The 24,792-nt window shown below is 39.6% G+C and overlaps 2 protein-coding genes across 5 annotated transcripts in view; one reads left to right on the forward strand and one right to left on the reverse strand.

The window, feature by feature from the left end:
- The window catches only part of LOC132853895 (IQ motif and SEC7 domain-containing protein 1), an 82,714-nt gene extending 75,071 nt beyond the window's left edge, over positions 1-7,643 (forward strand). For all 4 annotated transcript variants that reach the window (XM_060881923.1, XM_060881924.1, XM_060881926.1 and 1 more), the window contains 7 exons: positions 36-175; positions 319-444; positions 1,362-1,461; positions 1,959-2,120; positions 2,380-2,574; positions 2,891-2,940; positions 3,370-7,643. In XM_060881923.1, coding sequence (XP_060737906.1) covers positions 36-175; positions 319-444; positions 1,362-1,461; positions 1,959-2,120; positions 2,380-2,574; positions 2,891-2,940; positions 3,370-4,533 — 1,937 coding nt within the window. In that variant the 3' untranslated portion in view covers positions 4,534-7,643. The remainder of the gene's footprint in view (positions 1-35; positions 176-318; positions 445-1,361; positions 1,462-1,958; positions 2,121-2,379; positions 2,575-2,890; positions 2,941-3,369) is intronic.
- A 449-nt stretch (positions 7,644-8,092) lies between these two features.
- pdzd4 (PDZ domain containing 4) lies at positions 8,093-23,621 on the reverse strand. The gene is made up of 8 exons (XM_060882439.1): positions 22,754-23,621; positions 19,050-19,088; positions 18,092-18,381; positions 17,063-17,150; positions 16,801-16,899; positions 16,658-16,720; positions 14,116-14,217; positions 8,093-12,786 (listed from the first exon to the last, which is right to left on the reverse strand). The coding sequence occupies exons 1-8, from the start codon at positions 22,811-22,813 to the stop codon at positions 10,828-10,830; spliced, it is 2,700 nt and encodes an 899-aa protein (XP_060738422.1). The 5' UTR covers positions 22,814-23,621; the 3' UTR covers positions 8,093-10,827.
- Positions 23,622-24,792: the final 1,171 nt, after the last annotated feature.

Consider the following 24,792-nt stretch of genomic DNA (forward strand, 5'->3'; position numbering starts at 1 on the left):
CTCTCAATTTCTTTCTCTCCGTTTCTGCATTCCAGGAGTAGATAATGGGCAGGACATCCCAAGGGACCTATTAGTTGGAATCTACCATCGTATTCAAAAGTGGGAGTTGAGGACCAATGATGATCATGTGTCTCAAGTACAGGCAGTGGAGAGAGTGATTGTGGGCAAAAAACCAGTGAGTCCGGAAATCTGACTTGTGTGAATAAGTGCTCAACCGTGTTTAAATTTGTTTAGGATCTTTTAATTGATTCCGCTTTGTGGTATTTATACAGTAGTTACCCATTTTCCTGGGGATGTGTTTGTGTTTTATGTGGTCAGGTGCTCTCTCTACCCCATCGCAGACTGGTGTGTTGCTGCCAGCTTTATGAGGTTCCTGATCCTAACAGGCCACAGCGGAGTGGGGTTCATCAGAGAGAAGTCTTTCTCTTTAATGACTTATTGGTGGTAAGAATGTTTTAAATCCACAAATACAATGGCAAACTCTATATTTTCTTAGAGTTTACAAATGCTATAAAACAGCTATATATAATTCTACTCATATACATATCAGAAGAAAGTGCTAACGTGCTAATTATACTCTGATGGTGCAAACATTTTTCATGCCACTCAGAGCCAGAGAAAGTGACATGATATGACGTGACATACGGCTAAGTATGGTGATGCTACACAGCATCGTTACCACATCTAGCATAAATTAAAAATTGGACTAATACAACTAACCAATCTCATTATAAAATATCATGGACTAAATGAAATAATTACAGGACAGGTCAGAAGTGTGCTAAAATGGGTTTAATATATAAACAGTCCTACAATGGCATTTCAGATATAGCCCAAATCTGCACAAAATCTGCACCTGGCAACACTGACTACACTAGCTCCAAGCAACATGCATAGCACTGATTTACAGCAAGCTTTAGGAGATATACCAAATCACTCACAAAATTGGACAAAATTGGATGGTTCTTATTGCTTTAAAATCTAGCACAAGAAATGGAAAATGTAATCACTTCCTATTTTTTCTATTTTTTTTTTTTTTTTTTTTTTTTTTTCTTTTGCACTGATTTGCCTCTATTTTGCAGAATCCTTCATCAAATGCATATGTATGAAAGGGGGAAGCACAGTTGCTCATGGTAATTAAACTGGCTGTTTAGGCTTGATTGGCACCTTTGTACATTACAAGGAAGGATTTTAACAAAGAATACAGTCTGAAACAAAAATCTTTTGGTAGTTATGCCAGCTTATATGGGCATCCTGATTATTTCCAACACCATATTCTCCAACACTTTAAAAAAAAACTTAGTGATTAAAGATAAATTATAAAGCTTTATTAGATTTAACCTCCATGTCTGCATCTGTAGGTCACAAAGATCTTCCAGAAGAAGAAGACATCAGTGACATATAGTTTCAGACAGTCTTTTCCTCTAGTGGAGATGCAGGTTCACATGTTCCAAAACTCCTGTAAGTATATTCATTCCTCCATCTGTCTCTCCATCTGTCCCTCCTTCTTTATTTATGTTATCACTTCGTTCTGGCTCTGTGCTTCAGTGTGACATTTAGCCACTCTCTCTTGGCCCTTGTGCATTTGCTGATGACAGATAAGTGATAAAAGAAACCTAGTTCATCATGGCTTGCTATTGTTTATACTGTATATTAGTTCACAGGGTTTTGCAGTTTGTTTAAGGGGAAAACATTTTGGGTGGCATTTTGCTTCATTTGTACAGAATTCATGGTGTATTATGGTGTAGTATCTTTAAATACAGTCAAAAGCTCATCAAGAATTATTTTTTTCGTAATCCATTGTATATTCTTTATGATCAGTCATGTTGTCTCATTAAATGAGCTTTCAATTGTATGGATTGTGGTTTATTTATAATACTCATGATTTATCATCTTTCAAACCTTCCCCCACCCCCCTTACACCCCCTCTATCTCTCGCTCTCCCTTCTTTCTCTCAGATTATCCACATGGTATTCGGTTAACTTCAGCCATCCCAGGAGGGGAGCGTAAGGTCCTGATTGTCTTCACAGCACCGAGTCAGCAAGATCGGGCACGTTTTGTCAGTGACCTGAGAGAAAGCATTGCTGAAGTGCAAGATATGGAGAAATATCGAGTAGAGTGTGAGCCATTATACTCTGCTTTTTCACATGGCCCTTATGTACCCAAGTTCTCACTGTCATTCTCAAAACGATTTAATAAATGAACATTTGTTGAATATTAGCAATACTAATTTGCAAATGTTGTGCTGCCTAAATCAATAATGAGATTGTATGAAGTTTGCCTTTCCTGACTTTCTCTCTCTCTACCATGATGGCCAGAATTGGCCACGATGTATTTACTCTCTCATCATTCTCTGATTCACTCTGCCTGTCTCTATAGCGGAGCTGGAGAAGCAGAAAGGCGTTATGCGGACTGGACTCATGAGTGGAGATGTGAGCAATGCGGTGGATGGAATAAAGACTGAGGCAGTGAATGGCACGCTGGGTAGGCCCAGCCTCGATGACACATATGCCACAGCTGATGGGCTTAAGCGCACAGCGCTCAGCTCGTCACTCAGAGATCTCTCAGACACAGGTAAAGCTCACAGTAGTGCACAAATAAATGCAGTTTCCTTAAAACAGGTTTACTTAAATAAATAGTGACTTCTCAGTGATTAAGACATTGAATTCTTATTGGAAGATCTTGAGTTCAAATGCCGGTACTGCCAAGCTGCCCTGAGCAAGGTCCTTAACCCCTAACAGCTTAGTTGTGTATATATAAGATAAATGTAAGTCACTCCCAGAGCGTCTGCTAAATGACATTAACGTGAAACCTATGGTACGATATAAATTTAAAAAAAAAAAGCAGACTGTAATTTTGACATCATTCTACTCTTCTTGACTGGACACAGGAAAGCGGGGTCGCAGAAACAGTGTGGGCTCTTTGGATAGTACCATTGAAGTAAGTTTTTGATGGTGTTATTGTCGAGTCATTGTCTTCCACCTGTTATTACATTCAAATGTTATTATTCCCTGCATGGCTTCTAAGATGGCACTTCCTGAGTTTTTATCCCGTGCTGCATTTTCCTTAATGTTGCCTGATGTTTGCACTGGTCTCTGTGAGTGAGTGAAACACACAGTTGTGTCTTCTGTTTGTAAAACCAACAACTTGTTGTGGCATGTGCAACTTCCCAAATCCATTTCAATCCATTTTTGTAATGCAGCGTCCCCACTGAGGTTTTCAGTAATATTAATTGTTGAATTGTTTCCATCTGAAAACTGTATGTGCACAATAGTTAAGTGTGAGTGCATGTATTACTACATGCAATAGTAGACTATCATTAATCGCAATTTATTGACTTTATTTTTGGCCTGCCACTTGTGTTTACAGGGATCCATCATTAACAGCCCAAGGCCTCATCAGCGTCTGCCTATGGGGGGCGCTCTTCCCAGCTGCTATGGGCTGGAAGACTACCGGCCTCACCGCCCCATCCTGAGCCCCGGAATAGGGGTGGGGGGTGGGCCGGGGCAGTTACACAACGCCGTAGGGAACGCTGGGGGAGGGGTGCTTCCCAACACTGGCGACCAAGGGTCCGGCGGCAGCTCCGGCTCCTTCCTAGGTTCTCTGTTTGGCAGCAAGCGAGCCAAACCCCCGGCCCCGCTTATTCCCCCAGGGCCTCCCTACCCTGCTCCCGTAGCCCCGCCTACTACCGGGGGCCCGCCTCCTCCCTCACCTTCCTCCCTCAGCCAGTCCGACCTTGGCGGGCCCTCCAAAATCCAGGCGCTGCACGCACAGTACTGCCACAACAATATCGGTCCGCCTCCACCTCCATACCACCACCATCAGCACCACCGTTACTATGTACAGCTCTCGGCCGCTGGCCATCCACACGTTGTGCATCACACTCTGCAGCGCAGCTCACTTCCCCGCCGCACTTCACCCGTTCCCTTACACGCTCCTCTTCAGCAACAGCACTCCCATCATGCCGTGCATCAGCATGGACGCCACTCCAGCATGGGCTGCACCCCTCCCCCGTTGTCTCCTCACTCACCACATTCACCTATCAGCCCATTCAGCTTCTTCCACACTCATGCCCCACCACCACATCCCGCCAAGCTGCCACTGACTTTGTCTCACTCCCAACCTCACCCCCACTCTCACGGCCACTCCCACGTTCTCTCTCATACCCACAGTCACAGCGGCCATATCCACAGTCCCCATCCACTACTTCATCATTCCGCCCATCAACCTCACTTTGTATTCGCCCCACCTCCACAGGCCCCCTCCACCATCACAGCACGTCACGTGCCACAGGCCCCCACACACTACCTGCCTCAGTATCCGCCCCTGTCCTCCATCCCTCCTCCTCCGCCGCACTCGCCTTTACCCCCTCCTACCTCCCCCCTCACCCCTCTTACACCGCTTACACCTCTCTCACCGCTGCCACAACAAATGGTCAACCAGGGGCCCAGTGCAGGAAGCACAGGGGGCAGCGTCAGCACAAGCGGCAGCTGCAAGTCAAAGCCCATCAGCCGCATCAGTACAGTAGTGTGAGACGCAGCAGAGCTCGCAGGGCAAGATTTCACCGGAGGAGGAGCCGAAGCCCACGCAAGCGGAAACACACTGTTGTCCGACTTTGCTATTTCCACATCCGCTTCCCACATCTGTAGAGTGAGGGTGATGGAGGGGAACCTATAGCTGGGCTAATAAATGCATGTGCCATTTGCTGTCGTTTCATGCTGGCACTCATAACAACCAAAATCATTCATCACTGCAAATGGAGGAGGCTGAAAGAGACAAGTGTTGAAAGAAGAGCTGATTCTGTTATTCCTCAGAAATGGACCGATGGAAAGTGAGCTAGAAGTGCAGCCTTGCCAAAGGTGGAAATTGTGAGAGGTTGCTGCCAACCTATAATGAGAGAAACAAAATCCCCAAATTTTAAGGGATCCAACTGTCATGCTACAGCGGAGGTTAGGATGTGAGCTCCACTAGCTAGCCTAAGGAGAGCGCAGAACACAAAAGAAGCATCAAGTTTCCATGAACAACAGTAAAAAAAAAAAAAATGCATGGACATTAAAGAAACTGAAGTTTCATGGAAATCCTGTTTGTTCCATTTTAACAGTTCATTTTTATGTCAAATGACAATCATTCCAGGTTGAAGCAGTTTTTTTTGTTTATTGTTTGTTTGTTTGTTTTTAATAGAATTGAGTGATACATTCCACATTCCCTCCTTTGGACTAAATTGCTGTCAATGTTGGACAACAGCTTCACAGCTTTAAAAGACTCAGCCACACACTTTGAACCATAACACATCCTGTTTATTTTAAAGGTATTTTCTAATAAAACATTTTGTGGAAAGAGACCATTATAGGAGAGAGCCATTCAGGAGGCAGCAATCCAGTATTTAATTATGTTTATTATGTATTAAAATTTGGAGTCTAAAAGAGAAGATATTTGAATATGGAACATCATACGTAAATGTAATTGTGTTCTGAATTTCAAATCTGCAAAGCCTAGGCATAGCCCACTAATTTAAAAACCAAAAAAGTCTTAAATACTTAAAGATACTTTAGTTCTTTCCATTCAGTTTTTTTTTTTTGATGAAATGGACTGATGTCTACAAGTAGGTGGAGAATTTAATATTTTTATTATATAATTATTGTTATTACTATATAATATTTCAATTATATTTATTTTTTTCAGAATGGAGTAATTAGTTAATTGTGATATATAAGTGTCAAAATTACTTGATAAGTCTGACTTGTCTGGTAATTTCGGTTTAATGACTTTTTTGTTCCTTTTAACAAACTTTTGAGTCAGTACTCAGACAGGCTCATATGACTTGCTAAATACTTGTATTTGGCAACTTATTGCATAGCCTTAGTGCCTAATGTGAGGTTTTAGGATCAGTTGATCCTAAATGTGCAGCAACTGAAGTTCCCCAAAAAAAGAAAGAATATATTTACAGCGCTTGCAAGGCGAGCGCTGTATTGTTATTTAATTTAAACCTTGAAGAATTCATTGTATAAATACTTATTTTTTACTCAACGGTCAGTTGAACTGAATTATAAACATTAATAGATGAAGACATTCTCTCAAGCATTGATTGTACAGTACAATTTACAAGAATGATGTGTGTTTTTCGTTATTAATATTATGATGTCAAATATTACTGATATTATCCTTGATATATTGATGTAACACTTACTACTAATATGGATATTGTTTCTGTGCCGGTTTGTTTTCTATTAGCCTTTTTTCAATCTAACACAGTGGTATTTCTTGTGTACAAATGGAACTTTTGAGAACTTAACTGGGCTACCTATTTCAGGAACTTGTTTTGCTTGGGAAGAATTCTGTATTTTGCAACAAACCCCATTGCCAGAAGCCATACACTTGTACTTAAGCCAGTCCCTCGTTTAAAGAATGTGAATTTTCATCAAGTAACATATCTTTGCCCTCTTGTTTATATATGAAAGCATGCTAATATGATTGGTGCATCTGTGCACACCCGCTAGTACATTTCGCACTTGGTTGTCAGTGCATCTCTTTGTATGCTGCTTTTACATTACTGCAGATAGTGTTTGCTTTAGGTGCAAAACAAAAGCTTTTAGTCTGTGCGCACAATGACTCAAGGCCTACAAATGCAGTGCCTTGTTAGCAGATCATCTCCTGTCTTCAGCACCCCAATATATGCGCACACACACACTCACATCAAACCCACACAGAATAGTACACCTCCCCAATCGTCTCTTGACGTTCTGTCGCTATACATTTATTTTCACATAGGCCATATTCAGAGTTGAGTTAGTTTGATGAGGTGTTAATACAGAAATTGTGCACAGCTGTATTGATTTTTTTGTTTTGTTTTGTTTTTTTTTTTTGTAGAAATTGATCAGAGTTTGCAGTTTTTTTGTTTGCTTATTATATCATTTCTTTCATTTCTTTCTAAAGCACACATTTTTTTTTTTTAAGAGCATGACCTAGATACAACTGTGGAACTTAACACTAAGCATTATTAAACAGGTTATTTCAACTAAATTGAAAAAGCTGTTGATTTTGATTTTGGTAACTCTGAATATGGCTCTAGACGGTTTTGAAATACATTTAACCAACGAACCCACCTTCTGATGATTTCTAATGTGTTTTTTTATGGTCTATTATGTATCACTATGTGGAATCTAACATTAGATTGTCATCTAATCTGGTTTATGATAGTTTGTTATTATAGGGCTGTTTAGCAAAGGACATATGTACAGCAGGCTAGGATGTCACATCTAAATGTTGAGCACAACTCTGAGCATTGTCCCATCACTCTTGAGCCTCCTATGAGCTAGTTTGTATCACTCTTGTGCTTGCATTAAGTGTTATGAGGCCAACAGGTTCAAAAACAAACGACAGATGACTAACAGACTTATTAAAGTAGTTAATTCAGTAGTTTTGGAAAGCGTCTTTACTCCTGATTGGATATGCTGATGTCTTGCGCCAGTGTGCCAATGTGTTGCATGTTCTACTGCACTTAACTGAATGACGCTGTATAAAAACTTGAATGTACATATAAGCTATAAATATAAATACTCTCTATTTACTCTGGAATGGGCTGTGTTATAATGTCTATAACTGGCTGGGAGCAGGAAGATGAGCTATTGTTTACACTTTAGGGACTGGGGAACAAAATGTAACTGTAAAGTTGTACCAGTATGTGTTTCAGAGCAGTAACTATATTTAAAGAGATGACATTGTATGAAGTTTTATTTGTATATATGTACGACGTTTCCATCACAACCTAATTCATAGAAATTGTATGTGATTATTTATTGCTCTTATTCTATAAAATATGTTATTGCTGTTGGAAATTGATCATCTGTATGGATCAGTTACTCTGGTCATTTTGAGTGTGTGTGTGTGTGTGTGTGTGTTGATTTGTGCATGTATTTCTGTACGAGTGGTTTATTCCTGTTGCCTCAAATCCCAGTGACAAATGCATTTATACTAAGCAATACAAAATGGTTTTATTTCCTAAAATGGCATAGATTAAGACATATGTCAACAGCACACAGAAATAACCATTTAAGATTGTGTAAATAGGACCACTGATATGAATCAACAGATAGCAACTGTGCTAACAATATAATAGAAATCTACTTGTAACTAACATACCAACAAATCAATAGAAACTGACAGAAGAAACACTGGTCACATAAATACTATACTGAGCAATGGATATACATCAATATAATCCATAGAATAGTTCTGTTAATGTGTGTTAAACTTTTCATTTAAAATCATGCAAAAATGTCTGACAGTCCGAAAGTTGGAAAAGATACTTCGTAAGCATAGAGTGGATAGGGTGACAATGGTCAGAATAAGAAGCAAAGCGTTTTTTTTGTTGGTTTGTTTGTTTGTTCACACAATTATTTACAACATTAAACCTTATTGTAGTCCAGAGATCATTCAGCAGGACATCAATTGGCTGGGTAGATACAGATTTGGCCTTTTTTTTTTTGGTCTTGTGCTTTAGTTGTTGCAGTTGGCCTTGTTTGCTCTAGGAATTCGACATCATGGCTGTACACCCATTCTCAGCAAGAATATCCACTCACTGGCCACTTTATTAAGAACACCTGCACATTCTTGTATTTATTCAATCAGTCAGTGTTCACAGTAACAACACAAGAATGGAAAAAGAAAAATCTGATCTCACTGATTCAAATAATCACTCTTTACAAACATGATGAGCAGAAAAGCATCTCAGAATGCACAACGCATCAGACTTTGAGGCGGATGGGATACAACAGATGAAGACCATGCCAAAGTCAAGAATGTGAGGTTACAGTGGGTACAGACCCACCCAGATTCGACAGTCTTTAAATGTCCAATTTCTACTAACTTGTAGCCAGAGTAGCCTCAGCTTTTTGTTCTTAGCTGACATTGGTGGAACCTGAATTGTTCTTTGCCTCAGGATTCTGTGTGCTGAGATGATTTTCTGTCCACCATGTATGTAATGGGTGTTTTTTGTTTGTTTGTTTTTTTGGGGTTTTTTTTCGGTTGTTCTCTTCCGACCTCTTTCATCAGTCATTTCTGCCCCAAGAACCTCTCCCAGGTAGATGTTTGTTTGTTGTTGTTTTTTTTTTGCCATTCTGTATAAACTCTAGAGACTTGAGTAGAAATCCCAGATCAGACGTTTGCCACAATTAAACTAATCTTTCTTTACCTCATTCTCACATTTGCTTTAAACATAAACCCAAGCTCTTATCCTGTATTTGCATTATAGTTTTCACAACTGCTTTACACAATTGGCTGACAGGATAATTGCATAAATGTGCAATTATACGGTTTTCTTAATAAAGTGGCCAGTGAATCTATCCCTCACAGTGTACCACATTGTTACTATCATCCTTACCTTTTCTATACTGATATAACAAGATATCACTGATATGATCCCTGTAGTTACTATTTGATTTTATTTGTGTGCTGTGATTATCTTAACCAATATGACCTAATTAACTAATAGCATAAATAATGAATTATTCACACATTAATGACTAATCAGTGTTTTTAACATATTGCAAAGTATACCAAAGTCACAATATGTAGCTGTATAATGATGGAATATTGTCCCTATTGTGTGATCTCACAATGAGCAAACAAGGCATCGCTCCATTGTGTAAATGTTACGCTGGTTCTAGTGTTTTCATGCACGTTCACCTTGTAGTTTATAGGGTTTAAGCTGTATTTTTCTAACATGCACCATGCCCATTGAGCACCATATTGTCTCTCACTGGTTCTACAGTGTATTCTCTGGCAAGAACTGGCATTTACATCTTACTTTTTTTTAAATAATGGATTAAGAGGTGAGAAATGTGTTTAAAATTAAGTCATTATTATGATTGTATCAGCACTGTGTAGTTAAATAACCATTAAGGATTCTACAGTTACAGTATTGAGACCCATTTAGTAATGGTTTGGCTAATGACATGAAACAGGGAGTTAATTTAGATCCTTCTTGCTGTGCCATTTTCTGCTTTTCTGGTGTAGCATATTAATGGAAACCAGAGATATTTGCCTAGTACCAGAACTGACTTTGTCTTTGTTTGTTTGGAAGAGGATATCGTATATAGAATGCAGACAGGTACTACTTCTGTGCCTGGGTAATCACTGTGCTGTCATAAAAGTTGTGCTGAAGTAACCTTTTGATGAAAAAGCAAAAGCTTGAAAAAAGTGCTTTTAGTATTACCTGATGTGAATGTCTAGCTGGCTAATGTCCCTAGTTTGCAGATTTACAAATACCATTAGAAATAATAAACACATTTTTAGTTGCTAAATTATTTCATATAATTTAAGTCCTCCTGGGTAAAAATGGCTAATCAGTTTTCAGGCATATCCAATGCTGTATATGTTTGTAAATGCTACTACATGTTTTATCACTTTCCAGTATTGTCTTAAAGTAACATGCTTACTTTGTCAAAGCATATTTTGATGATTATTTGGTAAATATAAGTATATACAATTTTATTTTTTATGTTTTTAACTATTGGTGCTCAATGCATCCCAGCTCTTGGTCTGGATTTACTTTACCAGTCACTAAAAGAAGCAAAACATAAGGCTTTACATTTGGGATTAAGTAAGTAATTAAATATGTGAAATAGCCAGCCAGCAATATGTAAAACCAGAGCATTCACATGTTAGGAAAATAACCACATTTACCCCAAATCAAGGTTTTTGAGTTTGGTTGAGAGAAACACTGGCAATGTAAAGAATGTGCTTGTTACATTGATGCTGCCTTTATGTAATAGTGATGTGCTACAGAGCAGGTTTTGGAATTGTTCAAGCTTTTTCTGTACTTTTCTTTTATACAGTAGTGACAGACAGAAGGGGGTTGTAGACTCTTGTCCCATCTGGAGAGCGAGAACCATGAGCCAGCAGCTCTTGGATGGTGATCCAGTTGTCCAAGATGCGTCGGTTGCGCTTTTTTGAACTTTTCTTTTGGCTTATCTCTAGAATGGAGGTAGGAGCCTGACCTGACTCCTGTTGGCCATCCTTCCCTGGGTCTTGGCCCTGATTACGTAGATAATCTAGTCGACATTGCATCATAAACTCACGTCGTCTACGTTGCTCGCGGGCCCTCAGCAACTGCTGCTTGCGCTCCTCTTTGCTCCAGTACCGCCCCATTTTCATTTCACTTACAGCATCATCATCAGTGGTCATGCCACTACGCTCCTCACAGATCTTCATGGCACGGGCCTTCAGTAGGCGATCACGGACAGGTCGTTTTACCACATAGCGTGTCCCGTCACTGCGGATCTTTACCTTCCACTCCATGCGTGGTGAAGCAGGTGGAAGTGGCAAAGGCAAATCCAAGGAGTGTTTAGCTGGGCTTGTGTGAAGCATAGGGTTAAGAGTGCTGCTTGCTAAACTCATAGGGCTTGCGCGGCCACTACTGCCAACTGGAGCCTCACTCTCTCCTTCCACAGTTCTATCCAAAGTGGTCTCTGTAAATGAGGAGCCCAGCTGCATGCAGCTCTGATAGCGCTCAGGCTTAGGTCGGTTAGAGTGATGTCGTCGGGTAAAGTAAGGACTAGATTCAGCACTATGGCCACCGGTTCTTTCATGAATGCTATTGGCTCTCGAGCTCCTGCCCTGTGTACCACCATCTGCTAATGAACGAGCGGTCCCCTCCCGAGACAGAGAGTGGAATTTCTGGTTGATATTGGTGTTCATGTGGAACTTCTTGTAGCTACCGGGTGAATAATTGAAAGTGCCACGACCCCTCTCATTCCAACTGGGTCGGTCTCGGTGCCTTACCTGCACAGATGAACCAGACTCGTCTATCTGAGCGACAGGAGAAAGGTGATCACTCACCAAAGGTGTGCTCCTGCAGCTTTCGCCTCCAGTGTTGTAAGCACTACTGGTGTCCTTGTCTGATTTCTCTCTCTCAGGGAGTTCTGTGATATCTGACAACTCATGATGTGGGGAGCCCTGTAGGTCAGTAGGCACCCTCACGGAAGCCTCCTCCTCCAAAAGCCATGCCTTCAGGCAGCGCTCTCGTAGCTGCTGCATCTTCTGTGCCCGAAGAATGTTCCGACACTTGAATTCAAGGTGCCGTAGCTCCTCCTCCAACAGTGCCATCTCGTGAGGTGTCAGGCTCTCATTAGAGTTTTCGTCCAAAGACGCATCTTTCTCTTCTTCCTCTACATCCTCCTCTTCTCCTTCCCTCTTCCTTTCTTCCTCAGCGCTTTTCCCTACATTACCATTCTTAATATTTCTTTCGTAACGACACTTGATTTCTAGCAGCTCTCTGTACCTCTCACATTCCTCTTCAGTCAGGCCGGGCATCATCATTGCACTCACTGGATCATGGACGTATCCTGCCCCTGCACCACCACAATCCAGAGAGTCCGTGCTAAAGTGGAGTTCTTTAATATGAAGTAATGGTGATGGAGTATCCCCTCCACCTCCACTACCCCTGCTAGGCCGGAACTTGCGAAGGCTGTGTGGTGTATTAGTGGTGTTGGTATTGGAGGCACTGGTCTGCTCATCACCAAGGAGTATATCGTGCTCGGATGATTCCTCGTTTTTAGTGCTCTCGTCTGTGCGACCCACACCACTGTCCAGCTCCTGGCTGTTATTGAGGGTGGTAAGGCTTAACATAGGTGTTTCACTGTGTAGTGGGACCTCATGGATGCTCATTTGGCCTCTTTGCTGCCGATGGTGGTATAGATTGGATAAGTGCGAGCTGTTTAGAGTGTCCACACTCATGCCTTCTGGCAACTCGAAATCCAGGTCCTCAGGGTCCATTTGAGTCTCCAACTTGCATTTTTTTTATTTGTGTCAAAGGAATATGAATGGTAGAAGAATAACAGTGGTCCCATAATATGTGGAAATTTTTATAGATTTTGATGATGTTTGAAAGAGGAAAAAGACAGAAGGAAAAGCACAAGGTTGTTACCCCAGAACAGGTGTAAAACTTTCAGTATTATTTAAGGTCTTTGACAGAATGCATGCAGTTACACATTTTAACACTAGATGGCAATATCAATATACAGTGCTACAGGCAGTAGGATTCAAGTATTCAATATCACAGAAATGTTGTAACTGAGACGATACTGATCCCTAAACAAACATTATTGTTTGAAAGCCTGATTATATAAGGAATCATGTAGCTCCGAATCGATTGACTATTTCTGCCTGAGGTTGTTCAAGTGTTAATCGATTACACTGCTATCAGATTGGTACTCTCAGCTGCAAGAAAAGTGGCATTGATTATCTTCACCATCTGTCATGTCTCAAGCACATACACCTTCTCTCTCGTAATCTTTATTTATTAAGCCTTTAATCTCTGCCTTCTTTTTTCTTCACATGTTCTCCAATATTTCAGTATCACTGTGTATCACCTCCTTACTGCGTTCCTCTCCAAATTTGACAACTACCTTCCTCACCAAATGCATCAATCATTACTTCTTTTTTCTCCGTGTTGAAAAGATTAAAAGAGGAGAGGATCGGTTGCTGCTGAAATCTTGCCTCACTTCCTTTTTCCTTTATAATATTTATTAATCATTTGCCCATGAAGTCCATGAAGTTTAGACGTTATTTTTTACAAATAGTGCTCTTTTAATTAAATTAAATTTTCATATATACCATCATTTCATAATATTTTTGGATATAGCTAAAGGTTAAATTAAAAAATCTTGTGAAGGATAAAATCTATTCCACTGTGTGCAACCATTGTATCTTTTGTCTTATATTCTGCACAGATCTCATCTCCCTTTCCTCTTTGTCCTCTCCTCATATCTTTTTAATGACTCTATCTGTAGTCAGTTAAAAAAAAAATCTGTATTTTTCTCTCTACAGTTCTCTTCATCTTCTCCTTGTGGAATAGCGTTAATGGAACTGCATTAAAGCCTTGACAGACATCACTAAGTGTGATCACATGATTCAATCATGACTGATGTGAGTGCTCCATTTCCCTCCCGTCAGCAAAATAAACCATTCATTTTGGGATCTGTTGTCAGTAGTCGATGGAGATGATGTATTAGTTGTGTATCTTGTCATGGACAGGTTGAGTGTGTGAGTGTAATGCATGCATATATGCATACATGTGGAATATTAAGCCATTTCCATATCACTATTTGTGTTTACCTCCATCTCTGGTCTGGCAAGTAGCAGTGAAAAATTTGTGCTATCTTCTCGGGTAAGGATGGCCACCGCCTCTTCTCTATTCTGGACATCAACTCCATTTATCTGGAAAACAGATATCACTTAATACAACCCCTGGCAAAAAGTATGGAATCACCCCTCTCAGAAGATGTTCATCCAAATGTTTAATTGTGTAGAAATAAAAACAAGCACATATATGCCACAAAACAATTTTCACTCAACAATCCAAACTTCTGGCTGTATAAAACACTTAAAAAAAACAAAGAAAGATAACTATAGTCAATTACAACTGTTTTTACAGATCAAACAGAGGAATAAAATATGGCATCACATAAATCTGAGGAAAATGATATGGAATCACCATGAACTTTGCATTTGTAAAACAGACACCCGTATCTGATTACAACTGCTAATTAGTCTGCAGTTAAAAAAGAGCGCTTGCACACATTAGTGATGTGTTGAACCAAGATGATTGACATAACTCATGGCTCCAACACGAGAGATGTCAGTTGAAACAAAGGAGAGGATTATGAAACTTCTCGAAGAAGGTAAATCTTCACGGAATGTTTCAAAAGATGTTGGTTGTTCCCAGTCAGCTGTGTCTAAAATCTAGACCAAGTACAAATCAAATAGAAAGGTTGTAAAAGGGAAGCGTACTGGTAGACCAAGAAAGACATCAAAGCGCCAAGACAGAAAACTTAAAGCAATATGCCTTGAAAACAGAAAATGCACAACAAAACAAATGAGGAACAAATGGGCAGAAAGTGGAGTCAATGTCTGTGACCGGACTGTAAGAAATCGCCTAAAAGAAATGGGATTCACATCCAGAAAAGCCAAAAGAAAACCATCATTAACATCTAAACAGAAAAAAACAAGGTTTCAGTGGGCTAAAGAAAGACAATCTTGGACTGTGGATGACTGGATGAGAGTTATATTCAGTGATGAATCACGAATCTGCATTGGGCAGGGTGATGATGCTGGAACTTTTGTTTGGTGCCGTTCCAATGAAATTTATAAAGACAACTGCCTGAAGAAAACATGCAAATTTCCACAATCATTAATGATATGGGGTTGTACTGTATGTCAGGTAAAGGTATGGGAGAGACGACAGTCATTACATCTTCTAATGCACAAGTTTATGTTGAGATTTTGGACACTTTTCTTATTCCATCAGTTGAAAGGATGTTTGGTGATGGTAGCATCATTTTACAGGATGATAATGCATCGTGCCATGGGGCAAAATCTATGAAAACATTTCTACAGGAAAGACATATAATGTCAATGGCATGGCCTGCAAATAGTCCGGACCTCAATCCAATTGAAAATCTGTGGTGGAAATTAAAGAAAATGGTCCACGACAAGGCTCCAACCTGCAAAGCTGATCTGGCAACTGCAATAAGACAAAGCTGGAGACAGACTGATGAAGTATACTGTTTGTCATTAGTTAAATCCATGCTTCAGAGAATTCAAGCTGTTATAAAAGCTAGAGGTGGTGCAACAAAGTACTAGTAGTGTTTTTATTTGGTGATTCCATATAATTTTCCTCAGGTTTGTGTGATTCCATATTTTATTCCTCTGTTTGATCTGTAAAAACAGATGTAATTGACTATAGTTATCTTTCTTTGTTTTTTTTTTTTTTAAGTGTTTTATACAGCCAGAAGTTTGGATTGTTGAGTGATAATTGTTTTGTGGCATATATGTGCTTGTTTGTTTTCTACACAATTAAACATTTGAATGAACATCTTCTGAGAGGGGTGATTCCATACTTTTTGCCAGGGGTTGTAGAGTGTTCCTCCATTCATATAGTGTCATACGTGCAGCTGAGAATTACACTGAACATTGTGACACGTTGTATTCCAGGTTTTTTTTTCAACTTCAAAACACCTTCATAGCAAAGGAATATCATGTTGTGTATAAAAATAGGCTCCAACAGTGCTATGGAACCACGGAGGATCTAGTAAATAGAACTTGGCAATTTGTGCAATGTATTTCACATAATTAACAATTATCAGTCATTTATCATTTGTCTTCGGTGACTGCTTTATCCTGTCCGGCTCACAATGGATCCAAACGCTTTGCCAGGATTAGTGGGGATGATTTGGGAATATACTCTAGATGAGATACTAGCTCACTGTAATGTGTATAATGTGCACACATTCACACTCGGGCAATTTCTTTGGAAGGTAAAATGAAACCGGAGAACATGGAGAAGACCCATGTAGACACTACGAGAACATGCACAAAAACTCCATCTAAACACTAACCTGTGCTCAGCGTTAAACAAGGGATTCTCAATATATACATACATATATATATATATATATATATATATATATATATATATATATATATATATATATATATATATATATATATATATATAAATGATAGATAGATAAATAGATAGATAGTATGAGAAGGTTTTGTTAAATCCTGTTGTTTAGAATGTGGCTTCTTCATCAATACTTCACCATTCCTTTGTTTATATTTTATTTTAAATATCTAGCATTTGGTGCACACTTGCCTGCAGTATTCGGTCCCCCTTTCGGATGCGTCCATCTTTGGCAGCTATACTGTTGGGATTGACCTAGGAAAATGAATCAGTAAAGTGAAACTTGCACACCTGCAGTCTGGAGATAAACACATTACAACTGAGTTTTCATTTACCTCCCCTACGTAGATCCCCTGATCCTCCTCTTCATCAGTGCGGTAGCACACTGTCAAGCCAAGCTTGTCCTGCTGGCTGGATTTATAAAGCTCTACTTCCTAACAGAGAGAAATGACAAGCTCACAGCAAGGCACACATCAAACACACTATATTGCATACTGGTTTCCACAGAAGCAATTAAATCTTGTGTTGATAGAATATTAAGATGTTAAATTGAATATTTGGTTGCTGTGGTGTAGTATTTGGAAGCTGCATTCAAACCTCATATTCTAGCTCTTCTTGTCGATCCACTTCGTGGTGAGCAACATCAAGGTAGTCATTAGGATCAGCAGAGTCATGCTCCAGAGTGCTATAAGGAAACATTTAATAATGTAACTGACCTGAATTAAACAATATGTTACTGTAGGCAGCGATATCACATACTGCTTTTCCTTTTTCTCTTTAATGAGCTATTTAGGACAGAATTTATGCAGGAGACAAGTCACAGAAGGACCCTCAAAGCAGTATTCTGCATATAACAGTCCTATTTCAAGTGTTTTATGGAATATTTGTGGAAACCACATTAAGAATATCTGATTTAACTACATATACAGCTGTTTGTTTATGGTAATTTGTTGACAGTGTAGCTACTGTGTGCAGATAAAGCAAGTCATTATGTTGTAGTTGCTACTTTAATATTCATAAATGCGAAGCCAGCGGAGACAAAGACATACTTTAAATAGTTGTTAATGTGCTTTTTTCTGTTTTGTTTTCTGCAGGATTCATTCACTCTGTAATGTCACATGTTTCTACAGACTGCTTTTTTTATTGCATCATCCCATTTTTTCGTATTATGCAGATTACTTTTTTTTTTGTTTTTTTGCTGGATAACATTGCGTTACAGTTGACAATGCAAACAAGGGAAAGAACATGAGCCAGCGAAAGAAGTAATAAAACCGAGATTACTCTTGTGTCTCCTGAGAGCACTGTAAGTTTGTCTGCGCACACTGGGATAAAATCAGATTAAACCAAAATAAATTAAAATGCACCGTTCTTGAATCAAGCCACATAAACGTATGGAGAGGAAATCAGAACGCCTAACCAAACTGGATCCATATTACTTACTTATTTAATTAGTACATTATAAACAAGGTGGAATATATTGATGCACACAATCGAAAGGCTGGCTGATATAAACCAGCTGTGCTTCCAGCTGTTCCTATCCTCCAGATCCTGATTTGATCATCATGCCTATAGTTTTTATTCCACAAGAATAAAGGACATTTAGCAATATTTATATAATGCACTTACAGGTCATTCAGTAGGTATGACTCCACCATTGGGGGCAGTGGAGGAGATGGAGGGGGCTTCGGAGAGCTGCAGCCATTGTAGCTCCCTCGACCAGCACCAAGAAAGTTCTGAAAGCTGATGTCCGTCTGCGTGGAGTTGTCCACACAGTCTGTGATGGCCATAAGTCTAGCACTTCCTGTGGAAGTTCCTGCCTTCCTCCTGTGTCCCTTCCGAACCACTTGAAGTAACAGAGGATCGTGGGAATGACCATCCTTATCTTGCGGCAGGTGAGATGTTCTTCTTCCTTTAAGCTGACAAATAAAGGTGAACAAGGTATGAGTGATTAAGAAGCTTGTTTTGTAGCTGTCTGTATAATGATTAAGTGTTTCAGCTTACATTTGACAAAGCAGCAAAAAGAAATAATAAAAATAAACAGAATTTTCTAGGTTAATATTAATCTCAAAATCTACATGCCCCATCCACTTTAATACAAACACATGTAGACTTGCACATTTATTTATTTTAGGATTCAGCCAATCATAGGGCAGTTGCACAGTGCATTGTCATTCAGATAGAGACAAAGTGCTTCAGTTATTGTTCACATCAAACGTCAAAATAGGAACAATTGTCCCCAACAGTCTCTAGATTTTCATAGAAGGGTAAAAAAGACATTGAGTGAACAACAGTTGTGTGGATGGAAAAACCCATTCCCAAGAAACAGACTTTTTTATGCCGTCTATGGAAAAGTGGAATATGTAAATGTTTTGGAATCTGTTTTAGAAACTAAGCTTTTCAACAATATGAGTCAGTAAAATAAAAGACACTAATATAAAGCGACATTTGATTATATTATAATTACTATGTGAGATTGCGTGAATTATTCACATTTATATTAAAATACCTAAAACAATTAAAGTCAACTAGTTTTTAAAAAAATACAGTTTTCTATTATATAGTAATATGAATCTTATACTTCAACCTTTATTTCAGCATCAATGGGACGCATCATGTTGCCCTTCTGTTGGAAAGAACAGATAAACCCATGTTAATGTTACTGAATCTGAGAAAAAGATTCTTTTATAGATTTCAATATTTCATGTGATAATAATTTTTTTTTGTGTCCAAACAGCTGTATAACATCATCACAAACTCATCATCCAGACAAAATGCATCTTCAGCATTGTTTCAAACATCTTCACTCTCTCTGCTGTCATATTTTTTTCTTCATCAATTTTCCACTACATTGCCTCTTTGCAAAGTTGTTAGATTTCTTGAGAAGAACCAAATGGAATATGCATTAACTAATTCAGTGATGCAAGCCTTCATCCTCAACACCCTCTCAGTCCTGATCAAAATATCTCGATTTATACTGCAGGAGTGCAGTCCTCAATCAATACAGACTAAATCCTGCTGACACTTTTGCCGTGACCTCCGTCTCATTTCTCTGGTACTGCTCATTCTCACCATAACTGACCCCGGGAGACTGGACCTCATCCCAGTCCTTAGTAGTATTCGAGTCGATGCCTTTGACTGTCCAAATGAGAGAGTAATCCATTTATTATCCCAATGTGTATGTAGGATTATTGATCATGTTGCTGAGCTTGATTAAAAATAGCTGGTTTGCACACTGTTGCTGCATCACGATGAAGTGGAAGATGACACTGATTGACATGGAATGGTTTTCCAACACACACATATATATATATATATATATATATATATATATATATATATATATATATATATATATATATATATATATACGCTTGTGACACTTTAATATGTATTTGAATATTTATGTATTTATATTTTAGAATTCTAGGCATGTCCTCTTTGTTAAAAGTGCACGTTTATGAGTGGAGCAGTCATTCTGTTGAGGTGTTTTGGCCGAATCAGATATTTATCTTCAAATTGCATTCGCTGTGATGGAATTTTTCTGCACTATTAAACGGGACACGGTTTATTCCAGGATAAGGCTGTTTGTCAAAACAAAGCCAGGAGACAGCAATTACCACTCTTTATCGCCTAATACACTTTATTGACCTTCACCCACAATATTTATCCCTACGGAATAATTGCATTTCTAATGAAGTAGCCTGCCAAATACAGACCTTGGCGTTCTCATCAGATTTCACCTCTTTTTTTTTTCTTCTTTTTTTTTTACTCTCTCTGTCAGAATCCCAATGTAAAGAGTTCCCTTGCTGACTGAATCCTGTTTATACTTTTCCATCTACAACACTGCAGATGTGACTGCTAAAAAATGAGTTCCTGGTTATTGAACTGCTCAATTTTTATTTCTTTTTTTTTTTCACTCTCTTCACAGTGCTCTTGACCCAATTGTATGATGTCAGCATGTATTTTTATAAAGGTTAGACACATTATGGTTAAGTAGGTCATTTTTTTCTAATCACTATTTATTGTTCATCAACCCATTCTGCTCTCTCTCTCTCATCCCTGTAACCTTTCTTGCCTTACCAATTCAGAGAAGATTCGAGTCTCTCCCTTTCCTTGTATCTCTCTCTATCTCTCTGTGACTCACTATCTCAAGCGTAGCATGAACCTTAACCTCTATTAATGGTGAGGATCTACTGATGTACTTTGAACCAGACAGGTGTGAACTGAATGGTCATTTTGTCTGTGTTTGTACTGGTTTGTGTTGGGAATGGGGAAGGTCTGTGAACAAAGGTTACTGGTGGCTTAATATTATTTATTTCCATTTAGTTGCATTTAACTATGTTAGGAATTTAACTGTGGAGAGGAATATTGCCTGGTTTTGGTGCACAGACTCAAAGGTAAATATTGCTCTGCAGCATTAATAGATTGTGTTCATTTGTGTTATTGTGTGTTTAAGTGTGTGTGTGTGTATATGTGTAGCAGACTTGGATACGTGGTGCTGCGCCTCTGCCTGAACACTACGGTGAAAAGCGTATAAGTCTTTCTTAATTACCCCAGTTGCTATGGCAACCGCATCCCATAGAGATGCATTTGACAGAACTTGTTGTTGGGGAGGGGGAGACACACTCAGAGAGAGAGAGAGAGAGAGAGAGAGAGAGAGAGAGAGAGAGAGACTGAGAGAGAAACCGACTAGACATGGAAGGTGGGGCTGCATAAAAGATTAGTAAAGTAACAGCCTACTTGAAGCATATTAGAGCAGCTCAGTATTCAGCATCAATTCAATGTATTTCAATGGGGACACCTGCATTTAAACCTCATTAAAAGCATAGAGTGTTGCAGCTTGTTAGTACTAAAAAAAAAGCTGTGAAATCATTTGTTTAATCTGTGTCACTGCTCGTTGATAGAAGCTGTGAGCTTTGCTAGAAGAACCAAATGGTCACATCTCTTGATGATGACAGTAAAACATTATTTCTGGTCTTCTCTATTGCCACACTATGGTTCAGAGAGAAGAGCAAACCATGAGGCTGTGAGGCAGACTCACAAAGCATGAGAGAGAGAGAGAGAGAGAGAGAGAGAGAGAGGATGAGAAGAAGTGAGTGATGTCTGTAGAGCATGAGCTGGTGTACGTGACTGATGGCTAACCCTGAAGGACATGAAAGGGTGCACAGCCAAAAGTCTCCTTGATCACTGAGGAATGTCAGGGTACCTGGAACTAGATAAGTGATGTATCCAAGGAATGATTAACCATGAATACGGTGAACCTGATTTATTAGAGCATGTAATGCATGAAAAAATGTTTGGCTTTCAGGTTTTGGCATCATGTTTGAATTCCATGCTTGATCAAGTCATTAAACTTAATGTGACAAAGCTTTTTAATGTAATCAGCCCAACGTGTTTTGTTTAAAACGCTTTTATCCGGACCGTAAATGTGAGTAGAAACATTACACTGCAACGCTGAAGAAGTAATTCACACGATAAGGACAAACGTTGGCTCCTGGCAGGCTCAGCTAGTGATCATTTTTCATTCTCCACCAAACCTCAGAGAACACATATATCACAACCATGCAGTATTTCATTAATTCTTTCGATTCAGAATGCCTCCAAGCCGTCTGGTTGGAAAGAGTTAAGGGGTCTCTGAACACTTCCTCTCATCAGTGAGCATCATTTTTAAGGGGCCTTACATGGTGAGGGCTCCATGTTTCATGCTGAAAAACTAGTTCTGGAACGAAGCACATGAGCTACCTCAGGCTAAAGAAAGAGCTAAAAGAAAAGCTCTAGAAATCGTGCAGATATCGTTGAGATCAAGCAACGGAGCCATCTCAAATTATATACAGCACAATTCCACAAATACATCACGGGTTAAAGAGTTTAAGGTCTTTATGATAACCCTTATCGAAATGAATAAATTCAAAAAATGTCTGATCTGGTTTTAGATCTGATCTGTCTGATCTATGTGTTGTATTTGAATTGGCAGTTTGGACTTGATACCAAGGCACTCACTTATAAAGACAGAAAACAACAAATATTAATATGCAGAGATCATGCATAGACATTTCACACATGAAGCTCATTTTATAAAAGGAAGCACCAAAATGAAATGTGATGTGTTGGATACATCAAGCCTGGAGCAGTGCTGAATGGTGGATGTGTTATCCAGAAATATCAGAGAAAGCCCATAAACCTTGTATTTACCAGCCGGCTTCATCTAATTATTCCCTCGAGAAACCCAGTCAAGTGTGAATACGGCTGCAAAAGACAGTAGCACTGATGAAGCACATGTATTCTCACCTGAAACATAATCCTGTACTGCTCCTCGGGCCGGTTTACTACACACATGTTACAGCCCATCTTGGTTTTAGTTGAGTTTTTTCCCCCTCTCTGATTCTGTGCTGTGAAAAGGAACAAGGTCTTAGTTGACTTCTGGAGATCCCTCCCTAAAGGTTAAGACTCTTTCCATGAAAAGCCTTTGAAGTTGTGTTCTCGGTCTGTTCTTCTTCTTCAGTCAGAATACCAAACTGCGAGGCAGGATTAGAGAATGCCTTCAGAAAAGTCTGGGAGTGAGAAAATTTGAGTTTCTTGTAAAAGCGCTAGGCAGGAAGAATGGAAGCAATGGTTTGTCTTGGTAAAATCCAGGCACTCCAAAACACTGTGGTTGTGTAGTATATTTGTGCTTTTGCCATTATATCATATATTGTCTCTTTCTCTCAACATAGAAATATCAATAATGGAATGCATGGAATTGATGGAAATGATATCTATATCTTGGTTTGTATGCATCCATAGCATGTCCCTTGTGTATTTACTCGCACTTTATAATCTGTTTAGTTAAAGAAGACATTAATATTGACCGTGATATATGCTGTGTTCACCAATGAAGTCTCTGAATTCCCAGTTGAATTAACCGCTGTCTTGGATTCATTATGCTATTATAAGAAAGTACAGTTATGTGTAGTCTTGCATGCATATGATACCTTTTACTAATTGATGTCCTGCAACCTTTCAGAGCAATACACTTAACCTGTTGAGTTTCTGTGCTTTAGCTATCCTGTGCAAATATCCTGGCTCTTTTTCCAGACATTTCTCTTGAGATAAGAGCACATAGTAATGTTTCAGAAGCCTATTTCATGAAGCATCTCTAATCATGTTAGTAGAACAAAGTCTCTTTCTCATCTAAGAATAAGGGATGCCTTTGTCCGTTCCACGCTCGGACTCTGTTCAACACGGATCCCTTGTCATTCAGCAGTCACATTTTGTCTCCTTCTTTCTAACTGCAATGTGTGCATGCCAGAGACTGGATGAGTGACTGCACCTGTCAGAGCACGTCTGAAGCAGTCCCCCACCGCGACCCCCCGACTCCCTCTTTCACACTCTTCCTCTCTATCTTTTTCACTCACTGTCTCTGTAATGCTCTACAGATTTAGGACTGACTCATTCTGAGTGTATGGCATCAAACACATGTAACAGTCCATGTAATAGTGTTTGTTTAACAGAGAGTCTTAAGAAAAGCATGATATGATGCAGTGGGTGAGAATGAATGATGGAGTTTATATAGCGAGATGAAGATGTTACTGAAGCCTGGTCATGGTTTACTAATGAAGGAACAGTGAAGATGTGTGAGATGTTTCCATATTCCGTCAAACCCAGGTCCAGGGTGTATTCCTTTCTGTAGAAGAAAGCCGGTTGTCTTCGAGCAGAGAAACGGCAACTGGTGATGAGCCACCACCTCTTTTTGGCTTTCTTGTCCTCCCTTCCTTATGCAGCTCCAAAATGTAATGTAATCCAACGTAGAGCAATGAGCTGAAGCGCTTCCAGAGAGAAAATCGGGATCAAGTGTGCAGTCTATCAGTACAGAAGACAGAGGATCCAGCAGTAATCCACAAGACGGATCCTCTCAGGCTGCGCTAGAGCAGTGCTGCCTACATGTATGTGTGTGTGCGCGTGTGTGTGTGTGTCTTTAAAGGAAGGAAGGCAGAGCTGCTCGGTGAGAGAAAGTGTGCAGATCAGCACCGCTGCACGCGCCGGAGACCATTATGGCTTTCCAGCAGCTCTCTCTTTCCTCTCACTGCAGCACCAGCCAATACTCAGCAGCCTGCTCCCCCCTCCCTCTCTCTCTCTCTCCCTTCCACCTCCCTTTTTCTCCTTACCCCCTACCTACTTTTCCCTACCATTCTCACATTTACTGCTCTCTCTATCCATCACCTGTGCTTCCGTTTGGCACTCCAACTCTTTGTTGCTTGCTGTTTGCCAGAGCAGGAGCTTGTGTGTTTGTCGAATATATTAAAACGCACTCACACTCACACACACACACAATTTCATTGCTGCATATG

This window comes from Tachysurus vachellii, chromosome 11 (assembly GCF_030014155.1).
Source record: "Tachysurus vachellii isolate PV-2020 chromosome 11, HZAU_Pvac_v1, whole genome shotgun sequence".
NCBI classification, from domain to species: Eukaryota; Metazoa; Chordata; class Actinopteri; order Siluriformes; family Bagridae; genus Tachysurus; species Tachysurus vachellii.